This window comes from Aspergillus foveolatus, assembly GCF_047715535.1.
Source record: "Aspergillus foveolatus strain CBS 279.81 unplaced genomic scaffold BDW70scaffold_19, whole genome shotgun sequence".
Classification (NCBI taxonomy): domain Eukaryota; kingdom Fungi; phylum Ascomycota; class Eurotiomycetes; order Eurotiales; family Aspergillaceae; genus Aspergillus; species Aspergillus foveolatus.
This window is the reverse complement of record NW_027396083.1, coordinates 264,499-290,126: the sequence shown is the minus strand read 5'-3', so window position 1 is coordinate 290,126 and position 25,628 is coordinate 264,499. Positions and strand designations below refer to the sequence as shown.

At 49.8% G+C, this 25,628-nt stretch overlaps 11 protein-coding genes across 11 annotated transcripts; 4 read left to right on the top strand and 7 right to left on the bottom strand.

The window, feature by feature from the left end:
- Nucleotides 1-187: 187 nt before the first annotated feature.
- On the bottom strand, nucleotides 188-1,733 carry BDW70DRAFT_134806 (orotate phosphoribosyltransferase). Its single transcript, XM_073736572.1, has one exon. The coding sequence runs from the start codon at nucleotides 1,096-1,098 to the stop codon at nucleotides 373-375; it is 726 nt and encodes a 241-aa protein (XP_073596783.1). The 5' UTR covers nucleotides 1,099-1,733; the 3' UTR covers nucleotides 188-372.
- Nucleotides 1,734-1,757: 24 nt separating this feature from the next.
- On the top strand, nucleotides 1,758-4,575 carry BDW70DRAFT_134803 (methylenetetrahydrofolate reductase (NAD(P)H) MET13). The gene is made up of 3 exons (XM_073736571.1): nucleotides 1,758-2,696; nucleotides 2,748-3,619; nucleotides 3,668-4,575. Exons 1-3 carry the CDS (start codon nucleotides 1,873-1,875, stop codon nucleotides 3,853-3,855), a joined length of 1,884 nt encoding a protein of 627 aa, XP_073596782.1. The 5' UTR covers nucleotides 1,758-1,872; the 3' UTR covers nucleotides 3,856-4,575.
- A 311-nt stretch (nucleotides 4,576-4,886) lies between these two features.
- Nucleotides 4,887-7,748, bottom strand: BDW70DRAFT_35603 (putative NTP binding protein). Its single transcript, XM_073743828.1, has 2 exons — nucleotides 7,707-7,748; nucleotides 4,887-7,648 (listed from the first exon to the last, which is right to left on the bottom strand). The coding sequence occupies exon 2, from the start codon at nucleotides 7,577-7,579 to the stop codon at nucleotides 4,898-4,900; it is 2,682 nt and encodes an 893-aa protein (XP_073596781.1). The 5' UTR covers nucleotides 7,580-7,648; nucleotides 7,707-7,748; the 3' UTR covers nucleotides 4,887-4,897.
- A 556-nt stretch (nucleotides 7,749-8,304) lies between these two features.
- BDW70DRAFT_149713 (Nur1/Mug154 family protein) lies at nucleotides 8,305-9,679 on the bottom strand (the record flags this gene model as incomplete). Its single annotated transcript, XM_073739054.1, has 2 exons — nucleotides 8,305-9,363; nucleotides 9,422-9,679. 2 exons carry the CDS (start codon nucleotides 9,677-9,679, stop codon nucleotides 8,305-8,307), a joined length of 1,317 nt encoding a protein of 438 aa, XP_073596780.1.
- A 276-nt stretch (nucleotides 9,680-9,955) lies between these two features.
- BDW70DRAFT_35573 (H(+)-transporting V1 sector ATPase subunit F) lies at nucleotides 9,956-10,876 on the top strand. The gene is made up of 5 exons (XM_073743827.1): nucleotides 9,956-10,139; nucleotides 10,205-10,239; nucleotides 10,305-10,338; nucleotides 10,392-10,529; nucleotides 10,604-10,876. Exons 1-5 carry the CDS (start codon nucleotides 10,113-10,115, stop codon nucleotides 10,742-10,744), a joined length of 375 nt encoding a protein of 124 aa, XP_073596779.1. The 5' UTR covers nucleotides 9,956-10,112; the 3' UTR covers nucleotides 10,745-10,876.
- Nucleotides 10,877-11,413: 537 nt separating this feature from the next.
- BDW70DRAFT_149711 (ML domain-containing protein) lies at nucleotides 11,414-12,041 on the bottom strand (the record flags this gene model as incomplete). The annotated part of the gene is made up of 3 exons (XM_073739053.1): nucleotides 11,414-11,497; nucleotides 11,559-11,775; nucleotides 11,833-12,041. 3 exons carry the CDS (start codon nucleotides 12,039-12,041, stop codon nucleotides 11,414-11,416), a joined length of 510 nt encoding a protein of 169 aa, XP_073596778.1.
- Nucleotides 12,042-12,513: 472 nt separating this feature from the next.
- On the bottom strand, nucleotides 12,514-14,237 carry BDW70DRAFT_35566 (putative peroxisomal 3-ketoacyl-coA thiolase (Kat1)). The gene is made up of 6 exons (XM_073743826.1): nucleotides 13,993-14,237; nucleotides 13,845-13,940; nucleotides 12,937-13,785; nucleotides 12,820-12,884; nucleotides 12,661-12,772; nucleotides 12,514-12,605 (listed from the first exon to the last, which is right to left on the bottom strand). The coding sequence occupies exons 1-6, from the start codon at nucleotides 14,095-14,097 to the stop codon at nucleotides 12,567-12,569; spliced, it is 1,266 nt and encodes a 421-aa protein (XP_073596777.1). The 5' UTR covers nucleotides 14,098-14,237; the 3' UTR covers nucleotides 12,514-12,566.
- An 896-nt stretch (nucleotides 14,238-15,133) lies between these two features.
- On the top strand, nucleotides 15,134-17,211 carry BDW70DRAFT_159274 (putative bifunctional fatty acid transporter/acyl-CoA synthetase (FAT1); the record flags this gene model as incomplete). Its single annotated transcript, XM_073740666.1, has 4 exons — nucleotides 15,134-15,419; nucleotides 15,485-15,640; nucleotides 15,693-16,986; nucleotides 17,040-17,211. 4 exons carry the CDS (start codon nucleotides 15,134-15,136, stop codon nucleotides 17,209-17,211), a joined length of 1,908 nt encoding a protein of 635 aa, XP_073596776.1.
- A 283-nt stretch (nucleotides 17,212-17,494) lies between these two features.
- BDW70DRAFT_167438 (MFS transporter) lies at nucleotides 17,495-19,310 on the top strand (the record flags this gene model as incomplete). Its single annotated transcript, XM_073742225.1, has 5 exons — nucleotides 17,495-17,652; nucleotides 17,709-17,743; nucleotides 17,811-18,566; nucleotides 18,632-18,756; nucleotides 18,821-19,310. 5 exons carry the CDS (start codon nucleotides 17,495-17,497, stop codon nucleotides 19,301-19,303), a joined length of 1,557 nt encoding a protein of 518 aa, XP_073596775.1. The 3' UTR covers nucleotides 19,304-19,310.
- A 361-nt stretch (nucleotides 19,311-19,671) lies between these two features.
- Nucleotides 19,672-21,022, bottom strand: BDW70DRAFT_134789 (KRR1 small subunit processome component). The gene is made up of 3 exons (XM_073736570.1): nucleotides 20,932-21,022; nucleotides 20,599-20,871; nucleotides 19,672-20,526 (listed from the first exon to the last, which is right to left on the bottom strand). The coding sequence occupies exons 1-3, from the start codon at nucleotides 20,989-20,991 to the stop codon at nucleotides 19,780-19,782; spliced, it is 1,080 nt and encodes a 359-aa protein (XP_073596774.1). The 5' UTR covers nucleotides 20,992-21,022; the 3' UTR covers nucleotides 19,672-19,779.
- A 1,526-nt stretch (nucleotides 21,023-22,548) lies between these two features.
- On the bottom strand, nucleotides 22,549-24,549 carry BDW70DRAFT_167434 (class I SAM-dependent methyltransferase; the record flags this gene model as incomplete). The annotated part of the gene is made up of 6 exons (XM_073742224.1): nucleotides 22,549-23,354; nucleotides 23,428-23,549; nucleotides 23,729-23,794; nucleotides 23,860-24,021; nucleotides 24,072-24,228; nucleotides 24,539-24,549. 6 exons carry the CDS (start codon nucleotides 24,547-24,549, stop codon nucleotides 23,033-23,035), a joined length of 840 nt encoding a protein of 279 aa, XP_073596773.1. The 3' UTR covers nucleotides 22,549-23,032.
- Between the last annotated feature and the right edge of the window lie 1,079 nt (nucleotides 24,550-25,628).

Here is a 25,628-nt window from a genome sequence, read left to right as displayed (position 1 = left end):
ATAAAGAAAATATTCATGTTTAGGTTGTTGAGAAGAGCTTCCAACTGTATAAGCGTAGCTAATCTCTGTGGGCGGTCGAATGACCGTAAATATATTGTTGCAGGAGGGTTGGTGGTTGCTAACTCATTGCGTTTCATCAATAATATTCTACATAATGGGCATGTCTTTTCAGCTGTCAACTCGCATATCGGAAACGCTCCAAACTGATATATAGTCATTTCAAGGGCATGCTAGTCATTCTGATGTATTTCTTTGCTCATCCTCAGTCAACTGTGGACGACACCGACCATACCGGGGCATCAAGTTAACAATCATTCCTTCTATTCATAATTCAATAAACCAAATAGTCCTTCAACAATGAATGGAGCCGCTTTACTCGGCACCATACCTCGCCCGGTAATCTTTTAGCCTTTGGATCTCTCCCTCTCCAATCTCACTTCCCAACTTCTCGATCAGATCATGCAGGCCAATAACTGCACGGACAGGAACCTTCTCGCCCAGATCCCGCTGGGCACAACCGACAGCACTCTTCGCTTCAGTTTCACTAACCCGCTCCTCACGGTCCAGTAGAACAACTACACCGGAGACAATGCCGCCCTCTTTCTCGATGATGCCCACAGCCTCGCGCAGCGCCGTACCAGCCGTGATAACATCGTCCACAATGACAACCCGCTTGCCCTTGAGCGGCGCACCGACGATGTTGCCGCCCTCGCCATGGTCCTTGGCTTCCTTGCGGTTGAACGAGTAGCTGACGTTGTCCCAGGTGCCCTTGGCCTGACCAGCGAGTGAGTCGCGCACAGCGAGCTCGTTTACGACCGCCGCACAGATGGGAATACCCTTGTAGGCAGGGCCGAAGATAATATCGAAATTGGGGGTTGTGGTGCCGTCTGCGGCGGTAGTAACGAAGGGCGCGGCGGAGAGGACGCTTGCATATGCGGCGGAGGTGGCACGGAGCAAAGGAGCTGTGTGCAGGAGCGAAGAGGTGAAGAAGTAGGGCGATTCACGGCCAGATTTGAGGGTGTAGGTGCCGAATGAGAGTACTTTGTTAGAGATGAGGAGGGGGAGTAGAGCGGCTTTCTGCTCTGGGGCGGCGGACATTTTGATTATTGGGTTGGTATTTCTGAGTTCAATAGAAAATGCTGAGCGACAGATGAGTTCAGAATAAAATCACTATGCAATTGCTAGGGAGTATAGGGAGAAATTTGGATGAGTTTTCCTATCTTTTTTTTGCTCGGCGATCTTTTTTGGAGGGGCGGAGTGGCAGCAGTGGGCACGCAACGAGGGGCGGAGTCCTCCGAGCTTTTCATGCTCAATCCCCTCCTCCGCTATATTTTTTCTCTACTGTGTTCCTCTCCGCATTGTTCCTTGAGGAAAGGTTGTATTTAATCCCATTGCATCGCTGATTCTGATTTTCCGTCTTTGCTTGCAGCAGTACACCGGACTTCTATCGGAGAAAACACGTGCCGCTCATCCTCCGAACTCCGGTCCTGAGGGGTCCTCCATTCCTCCATTCCTCTTCTTTTGAATACCTTTGTCTCACGTCTCAGAGCAGGCTTTCTCTGTGACCTGACTGCATTCACCTGCCATTGCGTGTTTTCTGTCTCGAATACTCTGTTTTGTTTTCTTGTCTTAGTCGCTTCGGAGTTGCATGCTTTCTCCAAAAAACAGAGTGCATTTCCGAAAATCTCACCGGTGGGCAGACCTGTCAGCAGAGCGAGGAAAGTCAAATACTCAACATTGAATATCCTCGAACATAGTTGAGACGGTTTCTCGTCGTACTGTGAGTAGAATAGCTTGTTTTTTTCCACTGTCACGTTCTCTTCTGGTCCAAAAAACAGTGCTGATGGCTGAGCAGAATAAGCAGCCCGCAAGATGCATATCAAAGAAAAGCTCGCCCAGAATGAGGCCGCCGGTAAAATCGGCATCTCATTCGAGTTCTTTCCTCCGAAGACAGCGCAAGGTGTCCAGAACCTGTACGACAGAATGGACCGCATGCACGGGCTCGGTCCGTCTTTCATCGATATCACATGGGGTGCTGGTGGTCGACTCTCAGACTTGACCTGTGAAATGGTTAATGTTGCGCAATCAGTCTACGGTCTGGAAACATGCATGCATCTCACCTGCACAGATATGCCCCAGGAGAGGGTGGACGCGGCGCTCCAAGCCGCCTACAAGGCAGGCTGTACAAACATTCTCGCTTTACGCGGCGACCCTCCGCGCGAAAAGGAGGTGTGGGAGGCTGCTGATGGTGGATTCCGGTATGCGAAGGACTTGGTGAAGTACATCCGGAATAAATACGGGAACCATTTCTGCATTGGAGTTGGGGGATATCCTGAAGGTGCCGATGACAATTCGGATGTAGATCAATTGATTGACCATCTCAAGGAGAAGGTTGATGCTGGCAGCTCATTCATCGTCACTCAGATGTTTTACGATACGGACAATTTCATAAAGTGGGTTGAGAAATGTCGCGCTAAGGGCATCAACGTGCCCATCATCCCCGGCATTATGCCAATCCAAACATATGCTGCTTTTATCAGACGTGCGAATTGGACCAAGACCCATATTCCGCCTGACTGGCTTGAGGCTCTGGAACCCGTGAAGAACGATGATGCAGCTGTCAAGCAAGTCGGAAAACGCCTGATTGCAGAAATGTGTAGGAGGTTGATCGCCTCTGGCATCAAGCATTTGCACTTGTAGGTTCCCCGTTTTATCTCATCAAGGCTTATTTTGCTTACACGAATCAGCTATACGATGAATCTTGCCCAGTCCACACAGCTTGTCCTTGAAGAACTGGAACTCACCCCGACAGCCGAGGCTCCAATTCCAAGGCCTTTGCCTTGGAGGCCTTCGCTTGGTCTAAACCGGAGGGAAGAAGACGTTCGTCCTATCTTCTGGCGGAACCGCAACTCGTCCTACATTGCGCGAACCGCGATCTGGGATGAATTTCCCAACGGCCGCTGGACGGACTCCCGATCGCCCGCCTTTGGTGAGTTGGAATTATATGGTGTAGGTCTCAAGGGTACAAACGAACAGAACATCAAGCTATGGGGCGAGCCAAAGTCTCTCCGTGATCTTGCCGAAGTCTTTGTTCGTTTCCTGGAAGGCAACCTCGACCGACTCCCCTGGAGTGACTCTCCTATCACTCCGGAGACAAGCGCCATCAAGGACGCACTGGTTGAGCTCAACAGACGAGGTTTCTTCACTATTAATTCTCAGCCCGCTGTGAACGGTGTGAAGTCTTCCCACCCTGTTTTTGGATGGGGTCCTAAGAATGGCTTCGTCTACCAGAAGGCATATCTTGAGCTTCTCGTTCCGCCTTACGTGATTGACGAGCTTATCATGCGAATCGAAGCAAACGAGGATCTTACCTATCATGCTGTGACTAAGAAAGGCGAACTGCGAACAAACACTCGCGATAGCCCTAATGCTCTGACATGGGGTATCTTCGCCGGACGTGAGGTCGTACAGCCAACAATTGTGGAAACAGTCAGCTTCCTGGCCTGGAAGGACGAGGCGTACCAGCTCGGTGAAGATTGGGCCAAGTGTCACGAAGCCTCAAGCCCAACCCGTAAGTTGCTCCAGGGCATAATGGATTCATGGTACCTCGTCAATATCGGTAAGTGTTCCTCGTGACGTTAATACTCCGTACTAACCACAATTGCAGTCAACAACGACTTCCATAACACCTACGACCTCTTCGAGCTATTCAAAGACTTGAACGTCAAAGACCTTGACCTGGAGATCTCAGGTGGAATCACCGAGGATAAGGCCCACCACAACGGAACAGCCAACGGCACAACCTCCAACGGCACAACCTCCAACGGGACCGCCGAACAGGCCGTGAAAAATTAGGCACTTTACGGCTTACGCGTTGCTTAACACAATGCCACCCTTGCTTCTGCACATCTACACAGCCATAATTCAACATACCTAATCTTCAACATTCAATCAACCTCAACGATTATCTGTGCCTTGGGCAAGTCCTAGGCTAGAACCAGCAACGAAATGTTTTACGGCGACACGAATGAAGACCTCTCAACGATTTCTTCCTCTCAGCGTTATTTAATTCAACATGACTTTTCAATTCTCAACAATATACCCATTACGATTTTCCTTTCGGCACGAGAAATCAATCTTCAACACGGATAATTATTCAACATTATCATTCCCTCTTGGGAATATTAAAAGCAGCATTAAGGGAGCTGGTGGAGTGGTCTTATAATATTCAACACTATACACAGGGGATTTTGGACCGGAGTTTTTCGTGACTTGAGCGCCCAACTAAAAAGTGATCGAAGCGAATCCTCTTCAACATGGGATACGGACGGACTGTAGTATTTCTTTTTTTCCTTCCTTTCTTCCTTTTTCTTTTCCTCTTCCCCTTTATTTTTTGATGGGTTTTGGAAATTAATTCATATGCATCTTTCCTCTGTTAATACTCTCTTATATCTCGTCTCGTTTATTGCATCCCTCTGACATGGTGAATGGACTGGCTGGATGGTACATGAATGTACCGAGTTTAGTGATAGAGCCAGATATATTACCTTCTCTCTTGTGTCAAGCGAAAGTAGACGAACTCGTATGAATCTCAAGATTGTCGTCTTAGGATAAGATGAATGTTCAATCATAATAGGTCTCTGCCTTCCAGAATTCTTGATTATCTATGCATACGAGCCGGGTACTCAGATCTCAAGGCACAGTCTCACGATCGGGTAGCTTGGATGCGCCAATAATGTACATGAGAGTGACCTTTGCATAAGAATGTAAGTCGAAGAATACCATGGTGCCACCAGGTCTAGATGTAAGAATACAAGACGTGAAGAGATGAGTATTTTGCTGCCAGACCCAAAGTTCCAAGAATTGAGCCCTTGAGTCTAGAATACAATAAGAATGCTCATAAAGATAGAACGCGCAAAACTGTACGGAAAGTCAATGCAAATGGCCGTGCAAACCACATTATCCATGTTCCGATGAGAATCACAAATCCCACAGCTCGCGCGACGGCAATGGCGACAAAACCCAGCACGACGAGATAAATCAGGGCTTGACCAAGGTCGGTGAACAACCACGCAAGATCCTTGTCGTTTGTTTTGGGCCACACTCCTGTAGCATTGTATGCGGATATGACGGCCAGGCCGTCCCTAAGAACGTGCAGACAGTGCTCAAGCATCCCCAGTATGCTGTTCACGAACAACTTGAACAAAACAAACTTCGAGCCACGGTTCGCTTTCAACTGACTACAGAAACGTTGTACCTGAGAGACGAAGAGAAAGATCGTGTCGATGAACATATGAAGAGTTTCCGAACTCATACTTTCCTTGGAATCAGGCTTTGTTTCGTTGTCTTTTTGGCTACGGTTTGAAAGCGAAGGTTTGGCGGTATTGTCCCCATGATCATTTAGTTGGTGCCCATCTAACTCGGCGACGTCGAAAATCTTCGCTTGCATCATTGTTTCGTGGGTCTGCGATCCGCTCTTCTTGCTGGCAGGCGAAACTGCTTCATTTTCTGATTGTGAGTTTTCCGCTTCTGGATGATATGGAGTCGATTTTCTAGGTGGCGTATACACTACTCTTTTCGTAGGCGGGCTTGTGGCGGCAATTTCCGATGTTTTGTTTCTGTTTTGTTTGATGCGCGTCTCGGTTGACGACCTTGGGATCCCTGGCGTACGGATGAACCCACGCATACCCCGAGGTTTGTCTACGGGGACGGGTTTTTCTGCGGCGGTGACTCTTATGTCTATTCGTTGTCTTCCGCCCGGGATATTCGTGGCGTGTGCCGGGTCCGAATGCATTGTGGATTGCGCGTTTGACTTTTCCCATGAATTTTGACTCGCCCGACGTAGGCCTGAAGGCGAGACAAGCGGTTTGGTGTTTGCCGGGAGCCTTGCCCTGGCGGTGATGAGTTCGCCTGCGCTGCGGGCAACAGGCTCCCTGATGCCGGAAGGTTTCGGTAGGTGACATTTGAGGTCCGTCATGGTCACCATAGTACGTGTTATAGTGGGTGTGATAATGAATACATCGTCCGCCCTTGAGTTCGGTTTGTGGTTCTCTGATCCGGCCAGTTTCTCGGTAGAATCTGGTTCGTCTTTCTCGAGGGTGGTAGAATTCTTTGTCGTCAACTGCTGACACTGCGCCTCCCGACACAGAAGGCTTGGGGATGGCTTCGAGCATTGGGCATGCTTCAAATTCCGAGAAATTGGTTCCCACTCTTCTAGAACGAGTTTTGTATCCCCGTTTGATATCTTCCCGCGGCGCATCACGGCCGGCCTTGATTCTTTCGACACCCGGGGCATGCGTGAAGGAGGGATATTCACGACTTTGGGGCGTTCTGGCGTCGAGAAGTATAGGATTTCGTCGGGATTCCGGTCGTGCGGTCCATTGATCTCCTTGCACCCTAAAAAAGAACCGTCCGGATTTGTATGCGGCGGCTTCTGTTTGGGGCCGGAGGATGATTCTTCCCAGATTGTGCTAAATCTCTTGCCAATTTCATCTGGACAATAATAGCGGGGGTGATTAGGATTGAATACCAATTCACTATCGGCGTCCTGGTCCGAGGAAGATGTCCTCGAATCCTGACCATCCAGCATCGCCGGGTGTTTGCGGGGATGTCCAGGAGGTTTAAGTTGCTCCTCCGGTGTCCCTTCACGTGGACTAGGCAGGGCGTCGGGATCAACCATTGATCCGCCTTCCTTCTGTACTTTCTCGATGCTCCTTTGATATTGGGTAATTTGGCGCACGTTTAGGGTTGGAGGATTGGGCTCCCGTGCCGACGGCATATGGACGACAAATCTATCTTCCCAGTCCCTTACCGAGGAAGATGGACCGGATATTGGAGATACAGATGAATTCGAATTGTGAGATGAGTCGGTAGTAGTACTGCCTGTCTTGTACTTTTGACTGGATGCACTGCTTCCATTCGAGCTTGCTGAATGGTTGCTATTCATTCGGCCTTTCCACTCCGCACATTGATCTCCTTCGGTCAAAGTGCTGTCTCTAGAGCCATCTTTTTGTTCAACCTGGGAATCGTCCACCTTCACTTCAGAACTGGTCTCTGGTGTACATAATTTCCCGCCCGAAGAGCCGCCAGAATACTTCCACCTATGCTTCGCCAATTCTTGCCGTGAGGAGTTCGCTAGTGAGATAATCTTTCGATACGCTCCCTTATGAGATGTCTTCTGTTTCCCGTTATCATGCGGCGACAGGGTATCTTTATCCACCCTATCCCTTACTTTTCGCCAATACCGTTCGCGGTCCTGATTAAGGGACTTGGGCGATTCGTATCCAGGTGTGCCATCACTTCCTTTCAGGTTGCCTTGCGCGGCAATGTCCTTTTGCTCCCTACGATCCTTATCCGTGTTAAGCTTGAGTACGGGGAGCTTTGTAGGCGTGGTCTTAGATCGTGGTGAGGGTACAGACGTGTCAGCTCCGCAGTTGGTGCTTTCTGAGCGATTTGCTAGTTCAGCTGGACTATTTCGGGAAATTTTCGTGTCGGCATCGAGTTTCGCGTCTTTGCTACGGCGTGGCCGGGGCTGAAGATTGAGCAGATGCCCGTTCATTAGGTCAAACGCCGTAGCCATATTGAAAGGGTCGCGGTTGCAAGCACTGGGAATTCTGGCTCCAAGGTCAGTGCCGATTAATTAGGCGAACTAGCTTTTTCATGAGTAATAGTCGTGTTAAAATGTGGTCCGTGGTGGGCCGACCTGCCTTTAGCCAGGTACTGGGATAAAGACCATCAAGGCGCTGCGACGAAAGGCGTGGGAAAGTCGAACATCTTTTGTCCGTCGAAACTAACACTCTTGGGTAAGGTCGCGTATAAGAGGCTGGTGGGGTGTTTGGAATGCAATCCGGTAAGCCGCCATGGTTGAGAATGTACCGCCAAACAAGCGTGGAATGCCCATCTCAATTTTGATGCGGCCTGGAATGGAAGCTACATCATTGGCAGATAAGGGCTCAAATGGAAGGTGCATCATCCGGCGCCGATTCATGACTTCCAGAGGCAGGTGCTCGAACCACTTCAAGACAGATGACTGTCGAATCAGAGGCGCCAACGCTCGTTCTAGCCTTGCAAGCAATGGCGCCAAACATAAACTGCATATTACGATGGCTAGAGCGGGTTTTCAAGTCACATTCCACGTTTTGACAATGGCATCGCCGTCACATGAGAACGGTATACGTAAACGAGGGCCAGAGCCAGATCAGCCAGAGCCAGATCACGTCGTACTCCGTGCATGCAAGGGCCATTATCACTTCAAGTATGAGACTTTAAAATGCAATATCGATTTCCGCTTTCCGTTTTCTTCAACTAGAAGTGCCCAGTCTCACGACGCAGACTACTCCTGCTGGTCCCTGGAGTAACTGGACTTGGAGCAGCGGATATGTTGCTCTTCTTGAGAGGACTTGAAGGCCGTACACTTCTCTCTCGATAAAAGAAATCCCCGCTGTTATGCAGACGGCGATCAAAGTTGCCGGGCGTAGATTTCCGCAAAGGCGAATTAGCGTGTGAGTATACTCCGAGACTACCACCATCACCTGTGCGAGATGGGGTCGGTCGGAATTGGGGCTGGCGAATAGAAGCTAGCGGAGCCTTGATGGCTGGCGAAGCGTCCCGCAAATGATTTGGAGTTTGCACTAGGTGAGGTGGTCTCGATGGCGTAGAAGCGAAGGAGCTATTTCGAGAGGTATTCCCATCAGGATCGATATGCCTTAAGTAGTTCGGGTTAGGGCTCGTCTTAAACCCTCTGTTAATGACGACTGCTGGTGTGTACGTCTCGACCTTGTTGTACTTCTCCTCAAAGGCCGAGTTAGGACCGGAAAATTGGGTTCCGACCTCTCTCATCAATGGCTGGGTTCTGGGATGCACGAATTTTGTGTCGTACTCCCTCAACACTTCCTTGTGGACTATTTGAGAATCCTTGGCTTGTCTTTGAAAGAATGACGAAAGGAATGACATCTGAATGGACAGAAGAGTCGTCACCACAAGAGCCAGAACGATCGTGACACTAGGGCGGGGATCCGAGAGCTGTGTAGGCAGGAAAAGCCAATAGATAAGAACATGCCCAGGACTGAAGAGACAGAAGAGACGGAGGCAAATCGGCAGGGGATCCCAAACCGCAATCTCCCAAACATCACGCTCGGCATCCGGGTGAGCCCTCGACTCGGCAGACCCGGAAAGCGCATTTGCAAGGTATCGAAGCGGCGAGGCCGTCACGGGTGTAGAATCAACTCGAACACGGTGAGCAGACGGCGTAGCGGGGGCTTTGTCGATCGAGGCTTCAAACATGCGATAATGCCGTTTGCGCTGGAAGGTGTAGAAGGTGTTTAGGGCGGAGGCGCAGACCAGGAAGTGGACAATGAACGCCGCCTAGTAGCTAGCAATTAGTCTCTACACTCTTGCATCAGGAATGAAAGCAGCGACGTACAAGCCAGCTGAGGTACGAAACTCCGACTTCCTCGCCAAACACATCATCAAAAGCTTGACTGCCACTTGTGCGGGTGTTGGCCCTCGCGACCATAAACACAAGGTTCAAAATGACACCCAACGTCGTCGCCCAGTTCTTTTCAAACTGATCCCAATCATTCGCATCAATCTCCTCCCATAGCCAAAGCAGGAAATCCAGCGGGTTCAAGTAGGACTTGATACGCTCGGCCAACGGCTGGCGGCGTACAAGTCGCGGCATGGTGATGTCAGATAACGGGAAGCCCTAGGAAAGAATAATAAGGCAGTATTCCAGTATATTACACAGCGTGAGCCAATATATAAAGCTCAGGTTAAAGTGAGGACTGGCCAAAAACGACCTTCTGAGCTTGAACCAGCTTGGGGGAGTAGTCTAAACAAAACAACAGCACGGCGAAAAAAGATGGGGGAGCTCGGCTTAGATAAGCCGCGCTAGCAGCGATAGTGAATGAGCTGAACCAGGTGGAACTAAAACCGTTCTGGATGGCGATTGCGGACCGTGGCATAGATTCGACGCTTACATCAAGGTCAAGCTCCACTGGCAGCAACGCTGCAGATTGAACACTGTCGGGCTCTGCTTGCGCGGTATACGAGACCTGATTTCTTCTCCAAACACTCGCCGAGCCTTCCATCCCCCGCCTCTCAGCTCAATCACTATGGCGGCAGGTACCGTGGCTTACAAGGTACCTCACCATATCCCCTCACTCCAGCTGCAGGGAACTCTTGACTAACTGCGCTGTTCTTACAGGACCGACAGTTCCTTGCCGTTATCGGCGACGAAGAGTAACTCAACCTCGCACCAGGAACTCAAAAGATGAGATTAAACGCTAACCAAACCCTCGTCTTAGCTCCGTAACTGGCCTTCTTCTCGCCGGAATCGGGGTGAGTGTCCATACTCGTCAAATTAGGAACGATAAACTAATCGCCATGCATAGCACGTCACAGGCCCCCCGGATTCCCAGCGGAACTTCCTCGTCGTCGACGCAAAGACCGAGAACTCAACCATCGAAAAGGCATTCCAGAACTTCACACAGGAACGAAACGATATCGCTGTCCTCCTGATCAATCAACATGTATGCTTATTATTCGAATTGCTTGTTCTCAAGTATTACCCACACGGCGTGCGATATACTAATTACCAGCACAGATCGCAGAGCGCATCCGACACGTCATCGATTCTTACTCCGAAGCCTTCCCTGCCGTCCTTGAGATTCCAAGCAAAGACCACCCATATGATCCTGAGAAAGATAGCGTATTGAAGCGAGTGCGTCGATTATTCGGTGAATAGATTGATTTGGCTTCATGTGTTGGTCTGTTATATATTATTCAGCATATTTACATCCTTGCAAGACACTCGGTTTCGACCTTGTGTGGAAACTGTAGGCGGGAAGATGCGCTCAGGTCGTCGGCGTTAGTAGTCGTATTGTATCCAAAGCAATATCGAGTTTCTATCCCTCCGAGCGCTCAACACTTCTCGATGAGGCAAGATCATGGCTACGTGCCATAGTGTTTGCTGACATAGTAACCATTCTATAATTGACCACGCGGCATTCAGTAAATGAAGCAATTGGAAGGCTGTATTAAGGGAGCTAAGCTCATCGCAAGGAGAATCTTAAGCGTGGTTTCAAGTGTTAAAAACCCTTCGAAATGCTGAGGTACCATAACTGCAAAGATGCTGTTGCGTACTATGCTAGCAAAGGCCATGTAGAAACAAATAAAGCGTGTCCCGAACGCCGTGAATAATATAGCACTCATACATATGGCAGGCACCTTGAAATGGATATGATCCGAGACCTGTAGCAGACGAAGAACGAAGAGAGTATGACTTGAAGAACGAAAAGAGGGATCAAATGCTGAGGGTACGTGAGCAAATCATGGAGTTGAAAGCAAATTGCTTATCGTGTAGGCGTTACTGAGACGAGCAGTCGTGAGCGTAATAGAGGATAGATCAAATCCCTTAAAACTGAATATCTTTAGCATCCAAGCAAGTGATCCTCTTGTTGTCTTTGGTGTAGACATCGGCATGGACGGTGTAACGGCCCTATATCGCGATTGCTAGTTAGCCAGCCATTCCTAAAGCTCTGAGAATATAGTGAGCGTACCCGAGGAATTTGAGACGGCAAGTCGACCTCCTTGGTCAAAACCATTGGCCCCTCCTCGAGAGGGCATTGCAAGTCAACATTTGTGAGCTGCGCACACAGGTCGGCTGTCTCCCTAAGGAGGGAAATCAATCCGTATTTGACTTCCAGGACGACATAGGCGCCCGCTTCAACTCGCCCATGCAAATTGCCTGCCGCCTTGATCTTAAGAGTTGTACCACTATGGTGGGGGAGTTAGCGTAAAGACGCTGCAACAACAGGAAATCAGTCGACTCACGCCTTGGGAGGGTTCGGTGCCAAGTCCACCGACTGGATTTCTAGAATGTCGCCAGAGGGTTCTGAACAGTACTCCAATGGGTTATCGCCCCGGACGGGTGCTCCCTCCGCAATAACGTCCTGGGTGTATCCAAAGAACGAAGCAGGCGTAGCAGTGACAGCCAGCGGGGCCAGGCAAAGCAAAGCGGTGGCGGGCGATAAGAGCTTCATGGTTTCAGGTTGGAAGGAAAAGATTCGAAAGGGTTGACAGTATGCTTCAGTAGTTATTTGCAGACTGGAGGTGTTGAATCAAGCGTGCTTCCACTTTGATGAGTGAACACACAGCCGTGAGGGGATGAGAGGCGTCGGAGAATGAAGATGGAGATGGTGTCATGGGACGCATGAAGGAGTTGGCAAATGGCTGAACGCACGTGATTGGACCAGCTATCTCTAATCCAAGCCACCTCTTGGCGCACGTAGCTGACCAGGCACATCTTGATAAGCTGCTGTCTACTGAGGACATTACGGGACATGCTTGCATGAACTGGGGCATCGTCCTGTGCTTGGACTTTTGATGTCCTGAATAGTTGCATATTTATCTTACAAAGATCTATCTTGATCGGACGGATCCGCCCCCACTCGTCTCCATCCACCTCCACAATATTTGGAGCATAAAGTGATTTGTGAATTATTGTCTAGAATAATCGACTTTATTGTGGTATGGTATATACAAATTATACACATCACATCATGCAGCTAGTGTTCGGAAACAAAGATACCAGCCATACCCATGCCCTGCAACGGGACCGTTAGTGAATGGTTGATGCATTTCTGAGAAGATAGTGCTTACTGTTCCAACACACATGGAGGTGACGGCTACCCTTTTGTTCGTTCGTCGCAGCTCGGATAGGGCAGTCACAACCTGTCGAGCGCCTGTGGCACCGAGGGGATGACCGAAGGCACTATAAAGGTCAGTCAACAATCTTTTTACAAGGAGCCGACGCCCTACATAGCACCACCACGAGGGTTAACCTTAGCCTCATCCAAACCAAGTTTCTGAACGCAGTAAACGCCCTGTCGAGTATTAGTGGTTTTCCCCGCACACAACAGCAAGGGGACTATGTACCATGGATGCGAATGCCTCGTTGATTTCAAAAATGTCGACTTCATTGTTGGTCAAACCGAACTTCGAGAGAATCTTCGGAATGGCAAAGGTTGGGCCAATTCCCATGATCCTGGGTTCCAAACCAACAACGGTTGCTCCGGCAAACTTGCCGAGAATAGGTTGGCCGAGCTCCTGTGCACGAGATCGCTTCATGAGCACAAGCGCCGCTGCACCATCAGTGATTTGACTGGCATTTCCACCAGTAGTGTTGCTTGGCTTCCACTGAGGGAACGCAGAGCGAATCTTTCCCAGAGACTCAGCTGTTGTGCCATAACGGATACCATCGTCCTTATCAACGACGATGGATTTGACTTCGCCAGTCTTGGGGTCCTTGATCTGCGTCTTGACGGGGACGATCTCGTCCTCGAACCATCCGGCCTTCTGGGCACGCTCCGCCTTCTGATAGCTTTTGGCAGCGAATTGATCGTGCTGCTCGCGGGTGATACCGAACTGACAGGCCACATTCTCAGATGTCTGGCCCATGGGTTGCGTGTTTTGCGAGGCGATGGGGTGCGACAAGATCGCCTCGGACAGGTCCGGTGCGCCACCGTCGGCATTGGTGCTCATGCTCTCAGCACCTACTGCAATGCCGATATCAATTGAGCCGGCAATGATCTGGTTTGCGATGTTCTGGATCGCCAGCAATCCAGAAGAGCAGAAACGGTTGGCAACTGATGCAGCGGTTGTTATAGGGAATCCTGCTGCGAGAACGGCAGAGCGCGCAACATATGCTTGGCCAGGGCAGAGAGTGTTGCCGACACAAACATCTTCGACGAGATTCGGATCTAGCTTGGACCTTTCACGCACACTCTATTCGACCCATTAGACTATACAAGCAGACCTGGCGGGTGCGTGAATTCCCAACATACCGTCAGTAACGAGATAAGCAGGTCATCAAGACGAGTGTCCTTGAGACCACCCTTTCTCGCCTTGGTGAGCGGCGTTCGAACAGCGAGCGTGATTACCTGCCCCCAAGCGTGAGACATAGAATTCTCCCATGATGCAAAGTAAACATACCACATCGTCAGGGTTCTTGGCCAACAGTTTCTCCCTGGAGGCGGCAGCACTCGAGCCTGAGAGCTGGTTTGAGATAGAAGAGAGGCGCTGCTGGGGTGATGACATTGTTAGAGTGCAGTGTATGTATGGAGGAAAAAAAGTCGAGCGGAGAAGCTCCCCACGGTATGATATAGGAAGCAGTGGGGGCCCTTTGAAAGTGCATCAACCGCGGCTCTGGAGAAGAAGATCAAGAGTAATCAGCCGAGAACGAGACTAAGACAACCGGAGGTGGGCCAGAAACACAGCAGCCGAGAGTTCGGTCGGCTCGAGCAACCTGCAGTTCCTGCTCTTTGCTTCTTGTCCAGGCCTTGTCGTTGGTAGGCGGTGGTAACGATTCTTCGAAGTAGATGGTCTCTTCCTCTCTGAATTCGCAGGTACGATACTCAAGCCGTAAACATGAATTGAAGATTGAAGCGACCGTCCCTTCATCAGGTCTAGCCGACGAAGCTGCCGAGTGTATCGATGGTGTAAGATACCGTATCACTCGTGGCCTCGGCTGCCTCGGCGTGGGACTCGACGATGACAGTGGAGATCTTGACTCGCTGGGAAACCGATCTACACCTTACATAAACTCTTCCAGGCTAAAAGTACGGGCTTTCTCAAAGTCTGGAAGATATGATCCCAAGAGCAGAGTCTGCACTTGCTGTGGTGCACACAAAGCTGGTACCAGGTGCCTGAATGACCATGTGGTGGTGTAACTGCCGTACAACATGCGGGGACCGGTCTGAGTATGGTTGATATGTGGGGAGCAGGGGAGAATACAGCCTTGCCCCCTGTTCGAAAAACGCTCTTGGCTCTTTTGGAGTTTAGTCGACACTAACACAAAAATTCTGGCTCTCGGTCAGTGGTTCGTTGTGACATATCGGCGTTGGTCGGTCGGATCTGAACTGTCGCTGCACTGCCGTCTCGCCCCCAGGACGACGCGTCGGGGGTTGCCCCGGTCCCAGTTCCCGTCCCCAGATTCCGTGCCCACGCTAGTCTCGCCAGCTTTGCTGCTTCGAAGTAGATCCAGTGCTTCAGGCCCAAGACAGATAAAAGCGGCGCGTCCGCCGAATGATTGCAGGACTAGTATTGTTCACTTTGCGCGCTGGTAGTGCTCACTATGGATCTCTTGTCCGAAATCAGTGTGCCCGTTGTGGCAGCGGCATCCGCCCTCTCAGTCGCGGCTGGTGCTTATCTGGATGCCAAATTCTCCATTTCTACAGATTTATCTGCCATGCACAGTGACCGGGCGTTTGGGAAACGCCTGGCTGAACGCATGGCTCAATTAGGGGAGACTCCTACCGTCTATGGGATGCTTGAACGAGTGGTAGAAGTGGAAAAGCATGGCTCAACCGAAGCAATCTGGTTTGAAGGGAAATCATGGACATATTCCGAGTTGAAAGATCGTATGTCCTTTTTTTTTTTTTGTTCTTTGTTCTGATGGGATCTACGTACTAATCTTCGCATGTAGTTGCGGACCGACTGGCTGCTCTGCTCAGCGAGCGGGGCATCAGCACTGGCGACTTTGTCGCTGTCTTTACTACCAACTCACCAGAGATGGTAGCGATCATTTATGCTCTTTCAAAACTTGGAGCCGTTGCTGCTCTTATCAATATTAACCTGCGAGGTATGAACTTACTAGCTTCTTATATGATCGAGGCTCACAGATCTGAATGCAGATGATACATTCATCCATTGTCTGAATGTCTCCGGCTCTAAGCTCATTATCTCTTCACCGGATCTCGCACAATTTGTGTGCTCAGACATGCCTCACCTGTCATTCAACATCTCCTCTTTTGACGGTATCTCTACGGCGTCTGATCTGATCACACCCGCGGACTTGCAGCAGTACTCTCCTTCCAAACTAACAGCTGCAAAGAGAACCCCGGCGGATCTATCAGCCCTTATATATACGTCAGGAACTACCGGAAAACCGAAGGCATGCGCCATCCGCAATATGATGACTCTGATAACATCCACTCCTCATTCTCAAGATATCAAGCACCCGTCGAGGTACTTCCCTCTACGAACTTACTGCTCGCTCCCGCTTTTCCATGGTACCGCCTACTTCACCGGACTGTGTGCTTCCGTGGGCTATGCAGGCACGCTCTGCATCCGCCGCAAATTCTCTGCTTCCAATTTCTGGAAGGACGTCCACGACTCAAGAGCTACTCGGATTCTTTATATTGGAGAGCTGTGCAGATACCTTATGGCTACGCCTGCATCTCCCTATGATCAGAACCACGCCTGCATTGTCGCTTCTGGCAATGGCCTGCGAGGGGATATCTGGGAACGCTTCCGCGAGCGATTCAATGTTCCTGAGATTCGCGAGTTCTACCGCTCAACCGAGGGCGTTGCAAAGTACGACAACTTCGGCTTTGGATCGTGGGGAGCCGGCAAGGTCGGGTTCTCAGGCCCGATTAAGCGGTTTTTCGAGGATGACACCGTCATCGTGAAATATGACCCGGATACAGAGTTACCCTACCGTGACCCCAAGACGGGATTCTGCGTCAGGGTGGAAGTCGGCGAGGAAGGAGAGGCAATTGGCCGTGTCAGAAACCGCGGCTTACTCACGGAGTACTTGAAGAATGAAGAAGCGACTGAGAAGAAGCTCCTCCGGGACGTATTTGAGAAGGGGGACCTCTTTCAACGTACGGGTGATCTGTTTGTACAAGACTCGGATGGGTGGATTAGATTCCAAGATCGGGTGGGAGATACATTCCGCTGGAAGGGCGAGAACGTCAGTGCAGGTGAAATCCGAGACCACATTTCCGCCATTCCTGGGGTTTATGACGCCGTTGTGTACGGCGTCAAACTCGGAGCTTATGATGGACAGGCTGGCGCCGCGGGTATCACACTCGAGGAGCACACCGAGGCTGCTGCCAATGAGTTTATGGGCAAGCTCCGTGCGGAACTGAAAAAGAAGGGTGTTCCTTCCTACGCCATTCCCAGGCTTGTCCGATTAACGGAGAAGTATGTCCCTGTCTGAATAAGAATATAGTAAGAGTCCAACTAATTCGTGATAGGGTTGCCACGGGAGTCACATTCAAACAGGCTAAGGGCGAATTGACGAAGAAAGGCTGGGACCCTCTCGTCGACTGGAATGGCGACAAACTATACTGGTTGAATGGGACCAGATATGAAAAGCTTACGCAACCGAGTTGGTCTTCAATTGAGAGTGGGCAGGCCAAGTTATGATTCTGTTGTATAGACTTGGATACCCGGTCAATGTATACATAAGCATATATACTCCGTACCACATACTTTGACTATGGAGGATTTTGTAAAATGAGATAGCTTTTCTACCTATTCCATAGGCACTCTCCACCCTTTTCCAGTCTAGAACTTCTAGCGCCGATGTATTTAGCCTATCGCTTATGCCGGGAAGGGTCGAATCTTCTGTGGGGGACTTCAGAACCTCATTCTTTATTTATTTCGGCAACCTCGCGAAGAAGTCGCCATTTCGGTTAACAAGCTCGACATGGTTGTCGTCGCATCTCTAGATATGGAGAAGGTCCAGTATCCCGCCGTCCAGGAGCTCGACGCCAAAGCACATGCAGTAGCAAAACGGCCCACGGCTCCCGACCAGTTTGACGAGAGCTACCGGACAACGCGACTGGAGATATGGGCTTATTATGCGTGCGTGATATTTTCATCCAGTCCAACGGGACCCTTGCCTCGCTGAACCGTACCAGTTACTACATAGGAAATAATGGCCTGTCCCTGTTCAGTGGGTGCCGCCTCAAGCCACTACCTTGGCAAAGCTTAGCATACTGACGCATATCATCAATGACCAGATTTCGCACCTACAGCCTTCCAGAATCTGCTGTCGCAAGCGACCGACGAGCATGAACAGTTATTTTTCGCCGGCAGATTGCGCTCTATTGAGAGCATCGTCCTTCTCTGCAACGGCATTTCCTTTGCCGTCCAAGTTCTCGTCTTCCTAGTCATCGGCAGCTTCGCAGACTTCGGCACCTGGAGGCCAAATATCCTCATCGGTCTATCACTTGTCGCATACACAATCGGCTTTGGCTGGCTAGGTGTCCATAATGCAGAGAAATGGCATGTTGCCGTGGGATTATATATTGTCGGCTTGATCGCCTACCAGACAACCCTAACATTCTGGACAGCTGCATTCCCGGGTCTTGCGCGTAATACAGTCGAAATGAAATCCAAGGCGGACGAGTATCTGTCCGGCTCTATATCTCGTGATGAGTATGATTTCGCGGATACAATGAAGCGCAGTCAACTGGCTAACATGGCGTTCTATGTACAATCTGTGGGGGAGATCTTTATCCTTGCAGTTATTGTGGGGATTATGTTTGGGTTGAGAGTTGATGATAGCCAAGCGAATAATAACTGGGGACTGAGTGTGCTGATTGCGTTTGCGAGTGGTGTTTGGCTGCTTGTTTCGCTGCCTTGGTTTGTCCTTGAGAAAAGACGACCGGGACAAGGTACTGGGGAGCGGAGCATAGTTGTTGCTGGCCTCAAGCAGATCTATGTAGCTGCAAGGCAAATATGGAGGTTGAAGCAGAGTTTGCTTTATCTTGTTGGTCAGTTTTTGTCGTCCATGGGTTTTCCAGAACCTCTCTGGGCTTCGATGCTGACAGTGGAACAGGATACTTCCTGCTCGGGGACTCTCTCAACACCACCGTGACAGTGATATCAACACTTCAAAACAACATCGTCGCTTACAACACCCTTCAACTCACATACCTGCTGATCGTCGGTATCACAGCACAGGTACCTCCTTTCCATCCCCTCTTCCACTCTCTTAACCCAATAACCTAATCTCCCAAACCAACAGGCACTCGGCATATACGCCTTCTGGCGCATCCAGACTCGTTTCAACCTTTCCCCCCTAACGCTATTTCACATCATTGTAGCAGCTATAATCGTTCTCGACATCTGGGGCATGATTGGCATCTTCACCAACCGATTCGGCTTCCATAACACTTGGGAGATCTGGGCATATCAAGCATACTACGGCCTCCTGGTGTGCCCCTGGTACAGCTATTCTCAGATTATGATTTCGGAAGTGACGCCGCGCGGACATGAGTTCTTGTTCTTCTCCCTCTTTAGCATTGTTGGAAAGACGAGCAGTTTCATTGGGCCTCTGGTATCAAGTGCAATTATCGATGCGAGTGAGAGTGGGAATGCGAGTTTGCCGTTTTACTTTCTGGTGGGCATTAGCGTGCTCGCGGCGGGGGTTTTGGGGGTTTGGTTGGACCTGGTAAAGAGTAGGAAGGAACAGGAGGCTTTCTTGGAGGAGAAGAAATTGAGAGAATGAAGATAGACGGGCTTAGAGATACTTATTCTTTCTTAATTCAGCAGTACTGCAGATAGACAGAGAGATAGAGAATTACGTGTTCAATTAGACCTTGACAAAGGTACTTGTTTTTATCAGATATCGTGTAGAGATGGGCTATTTGCTACTCCTTATGTTTCAACATATTTCTGCCAGTAAGGATTTATCTGATTATTCTAAACTAGTATATGCTGGCGCATTACAGGCTAAAGGAGGAATGGGGCGATGGCTTCGAAGGTTGTATGGGATTGCTAGCCCTACTTTTGTGCATGAACTGGAAAGCTGACTGTCATCAATAAATAGATTTTGATTCTGCCATAAAGTTCAAACAAAAGTAAACGCCAGCCCATGCCATGCCTAGCGCCTATTGTTGGTAATACATCAGAAGGGGCCTAGGAAACAACGTAACAAACAAGAAAGTACAGATATAAGATGAACAAGCATCAATCCATGCTCATTCATTCGTCGTCCGACTCTGCCTTTGACTTGCTCTTCTTCTTCTTTTTCTTTTCTTTCTTTTCGGAATCATCGACTTCCGGCTCGACCTCCGAGTCCCTCTTCCGCTTCTTCTTTTTCTCTTTCTTCTCCTTCTTGGCCTTCTCCGTCTCTTCCAGCTCCTCGGGCGCCACAAACGCCTTCTCCCGCTCCTTCATCTTTTCCTCGCGCTTCAACCGCTGCCTCTCCATAACCTCTTCCTTCTGCGCACGTTCTTTGGCCTCCTTGGACAAAAAGTACTCTCCAGACTCAATCTGCAGATCCACCTTGCTCTTCTCCGGCGCCGGTGGGAAGGGGGTATAGACCTTCTTCGACTTGTCGGTGACCTTGAATGGCGTGCGGCGCTTGGACAATGTGCGCTTCTTGAAGTTAGGCAGGAATCGGTCCCATGATTCATGGGCTAGGGTGGGGTCCTTGGCGAGTTCGCGCTTGATCATGAGCTCTTTGATGTGGTAGATGGGGTGGATATTCGCCATGCAGTCGTCAACAATTCTTCGGACTTCCTTCAGACCTTTGTACGGGCCCATGGCAGAGACGGTGTTTCCTTGCACAAGGATGTAGGTTCCTGTTAAAAGCTCGAGAGCCTTGAGAGTTGAGCCTTGCGGACCAAGGATACGTTGGCGACGCTTGACGAAACGTTCTTTGTTGCGGACTTGATTTCTAATCTTGATGATATCGCATGCGACACCGTCTTCGAGAATTTTCAGAGCCTGCAGAAAGCGGTGTTAGACTCCGCCATGGGCTGGGGATATTGGGCAGTGGTTTTGAGGCGTACAACGTACCTGTTGTACAGGAACACTTCGCGATAACAACTTAATTAAATCCCGAGCTTTGAGAATCGCGGCCGGGTCGTAAGTCTTCCGCGTGGTCTTGACTGTCATGCTACCCTCGACCAAATCCAATGTGCAAGCGATCCCATGCTTCTCCAGCGCCCTCGTAACAACCGGCCATGCTTCTTTCAGGTAAACCTCGCGATACTTGGGAAATAGCGTAGCGAATGATGACTCTTCGGCGAAACTACCGCCGGCGTTGTCTTCTGGTTTAAACTCTTCGATCTATCAAAGGACGCAGGTCAGTTGGAGAAGAACGAGGATTCTGCTTAAGTGCAGACGCACCTTCCACTTGTCGATATCATCCGTATCCCACGGCTTATCCTTGTTGTTTGTAGATGGCATTTTGAAGGTGTTCCCGTTGGTTGAGGCGGACCGCAAGACTGAACGATGCGAAATTCTTTTGATGGCGGAAACATTTTTGGTCGGCCACTTACCGAGATCGGCAGTTTGTGGCCTGTAGAATATGGCATAAATGAGGCATCAACCGGCTTCTAAGACTCCCAACACTCGATCCTTCGATCCTTTAAAGAAACAAGAATGTATGCTAGGACCTCATGCTTATCTCTTACTTTTGAGCGAGCTTTATTCTACGTCGTCCTCGACCAAACTGCGGAACAGCTCCAGCATATGATTGCCGGCTAGTCCCAGGCTCCCAGTCCCACTGAGCTCAGCGGGATCTACCTCCTTGAAAAGACGCCAGCCTCTGTCTGGTATAGGTGAATAGACATGCCAGAATCTAAGGCAAGGAGCCTTGCCGAGTGCACGCTAAAGGCAGCAATTCACGAAAGATAATACTACCTAGTCTTATTCCCTGTCAGACGTAACCCGTAGTCTGTATGGCGTACACCGTAATTTCTGCCAGAGTGTAAGGTCTTGACCTTGATCAGACAATTCGGCTGTAATCGGCAACAAATCAGCTGTCTCTTGGACCTGAGAATGGAGAAAGCTCCAATAATTGCGAGACTGAAACAATGGTCCAACTCGAGTAGATAACAAGACCTGCACTGACCAGCAATTAGATATTGCTATTTCGATATACAGCGGCCGCGGCTTTTGCAGGTAACTGCGTCTAGGTATGACGATACAGCTGTCGGAGGATCCTCCTAACTCAGTGAAATGGCCGATGAGCTCCAAGTAGTTTCATTGTGTCTTTAGAGCCTTCTGGAGATCCTGAACTCGCAGATGGATGACATGGATTGAGATTCTGTAGTCCTATAGCGCCGGAGCCAAGCTCTTCATGAATCGAGCGAGTGCATTGTTGAGTACGCCTTTCAGAGAGAGGAGCAATTAGTTTGCTTAGTGCTAGGATACGGAAAGCCAGATACAGTCGGGAAGTCAGTAAAGGAATAAATCCGATACGTACCACGAATACGGACAAGAGAGGGGTTCTACCAACAATCAACTGTTTGGAATGATGCAAGGAAAAGGTTCAACCGCACCCGCCATTTTGGATCTTCCCACTCGCTCTCATCATCCTTCTCTGTACATCCACCCCCTCACTATTTCAATCATCTTCTTGTTTCTGATTAACTCGGGGATGTTGCTTGGTTTTCCTGTTTGTGCCGGCTTCCGATAAATCTGCCTATCGCAACAATTCTTTTTCCCTTGGAATGGAGTGTTATAGCCGCCGCCGATCCCGCATGCTAGTTTCTTAAGCCAGCAACACAGAGACGCGTCTTCCCAAACATTTTGCCTGGCCAATAACAGCTTCTTCGGTACTGCCAATGTTCTGTACTCTCCCAGCTAGAGAACTGGCATGTCTTAACCCCTCGTGTCTTGGGTAAATGCAAATTGGCTTGGACGTTGAAACTACTCGTTAGATTGGTACGGGGGAATGAGCCCAGATGCCGGAGAACTTGGAAAGTTCTTGTGCAGCGCTCAACGTGAGTATTGTATGTATTGCGTTATCTGTCTTTCTCCTTTGGACGACAACGATGGACCTCGCATACAATGCCGTTCATTTAACTGACCCCTTTTGAGAGCTGAAGCATCCACTCTGAGTTGTGTTGACGTCTTTGACCCGGTTGACGAACTGAAGCTCCTTCGTGGGAGAGTCAGCAGGACAGAAAACTCAATTAGGGACGGGGTTCTCACGCTACATGAGGTATAACAACACCAAGCTTGACATCGTTCCTCTGCCCGTCAAGGCCGAGGTTTCCGTCCAATACAAACATAACTGTGGCGTCAGAAGACCGTGACATGTCTCGGGTGTATGGGTTTGCTTACAGTGGAAAGTAAGCTTTCAGGCTCAGGTCACCGACCTCCCTTTGAGCTCTGCGTATCAAATCTTGGTATTGCGATTGAGATATGTGAAGGCGGCGAGTCAGTGGATACAGTGACAAGGAAGTGAGCAGCTTGGTGATATTTTCACCATTCATCGCGCCTATATCTCGGCTTGTCGGGTCTGAGGCGTACTGTCAGTTAATGACAAACGGCAGAAAAGAAAAGGTTTTGCGGGGCTCATACTGTCCGGCCACGCTGATAAAGGTAGAGGGATCATCTTCGCATCAACTTCCGTGAATCCTTCTGCCATCAGGAGGGTTCTCAAGCGGGTGCCCACCCTAAGATCCTTAATGTCTTCCATTGACCTCATGAGCTGCGAGCTCCATTGCCTCAGAGCATGGTTTTCGCTTATGGAGCCATTATCTGATTGGACGTTGAAGTATATCTCGACCAGTTGTACCCATCCCCCGGGCTTGAGGACTCTGTCATTCAACCGTCAGTCTTGTGCCGTCAACGCTTGGCTTGGTGGTACGGCTTCGCCGCTAAACGCTAAACCTTTTGATGTCTCGAATATACGATGGCCACCGAGACCGATTGATGCCTGCTGCGAGGAGTCGAGAATGGACAAGATCAAAGTGATTCGAAGGAAAGGTGAAAGGGCGGTTTAGATCATCTACCTGGCGAGAAGGTCGTCAGCGTCTCCCAACTGATCATCCGATTGATGGGCACATTTGGTCGTAGTCGATTTTAAGAGAGGGAAATGACCGCAACGATACTTCGGTTCACTCAGTATGGAGTGTGCGCTCGAGCGTGGGATTATGCTTCGATTCCAGTAAGAGAGTGTATGGCAGCTTACCTGTAGCCAGAGGTTCTCCGGTGTATCGTCCGGGTTCATGAAAGGATAAATGTCAATCCCAATTACCTTTCGAGCATAAGAAGGTCAGCTAACCAGTTCTAGTGTATCGTGTTCAAATGTGAGTTCCGAACCTCGCAGTCAGGGTTCTGTTCCGCCACATCGATGGCCCACGACCCGGTGCCGTAACCACAATCCAGCACCCTTCGCAGCCGCGGGATTGGAGGGAAGATAAGTCGGTTGTCAAAGACTCTGCTGAAAATTTGATGTTGAAGATCCAACCGTTCAGCTTCATCCTATTGATAGTGAGACGAGCTAAGTCCCAATTTGGACAAACGGGTCTCACCTCGTCTACCGGCTCAAATGAAATCCTGCTGTCGATAGAATACTGCTGATACTCACGGCCATGGATGGATATTAAGCGGATGTATTCGTCGTCCAGTTCCTCTGTTTGCGAGCTTGGGCTCCTTGGGAGGCAGAAAGTCAGGACATCCAACAAATATCTGGTCAGGTTGGAGAGATGCGTACGTCATTATCGCCTGTCAAGGCTTGAAGTATTTTCTGCGTCGTCTAGAAAACTGGCTCAGGACGGAGAGACAAAGACTTCATATCAAGGTGGGATGTTGAAAATATGCCTTGTGGCGGGTGACGCGCGAACTTAGTGTGGTTCGAGTCTTGTTGAAGCGATCGTTGCGGCAGAGCAATCCGTCGGCATGGGATTGCCGCTGGGCACGGCCAAATGACCAGTGACTTCTCGCTCTCGAGTTGACTCGGCAAAGGGCTATAACACCTGGCTCATTTTCTACCTGGTACAAAACGTACATATGGTATGTGGCCCTGTCCGGCCTAGAGCTATTGGTGTCCCAATTCAAAGAGAGGCCATGGCGGGTACATGAAGCAAAGCCTTCTGACTGCTTTACGCCCGGCGAGACGGAAAAGAGATGCAGAAATTGCTCCATACCTCAAGATCTCCGTGGCTTCAATACAATCAGCGTAGCCTTTCCCCGCGCAATTACATGTTCACCTCTCCAGGTATAGAATGATTACATCCAAACAGCACCGCAAGGACAAGGTCGCGGAGGGGTCGGTGGTGCTCCCCAGAGTGGCACAGTCCACGAATCGCAACAGACAATCTTGGTCTAATCAAAGGATCGCCATCCCCTTCTCAGTTCTCGATGGCAAGGCGTGGGTGGACAAAATAGTCGCCTTCGCATAGCTTTCGAACTGGCTTAACTCTTTGACACACTCCTGGCTCCAAATAATTAGCCAGCCTTAACCGGACCCTTGGGGCCGGAAGCCTGCAGCCGGCTGCAGTTTCGTTGCACGCCCCGCGGTAATGGAATGTCATACATAGGGGTCTTGGTCAATATCAGGGCAATAAGACGGCCGCTCGTGATTTGCAAGATGTCCATTAGTGGAGATGCGTGGCCTTTATGGTTTGTTGATTATTGGGAACGCATGCACGTCAGGAAGTTAACCAGGCTAAGCCTTGAATAGGAATTCGATGACGAACGAGGGACCATATATAGCGACGTAACCGGCATGCCCGGGAGAAGCAGCGACTGCGCAGAAAAACCTCGCAGGCCAAGCTGGGTCCAAATTGTATCAACTGATTTAGCGATTACGCAGAGAAAGTTTCTAGGGCTGAGAAGGACTCTTGTGTCTTTACTGTGCTTGGCTCCGCAGCTCGCTGTACTGAAAGAGCCGCTTATATACTGTATGCTGGATACTGGTTTCATAATAAATGCGGTCATTTGTTGTTCTGGTGACATTCGATTGAGTGGCGCAATTTTGACAATGGTTGAATATGCAGGAGTCTCAAAAAGACCTTTATGTGCGGGCTAGTGGACAAACAAAAAATAGTTGCAGCGGGCCCGTAGTCCATGTGAGACTGAGGACTGCC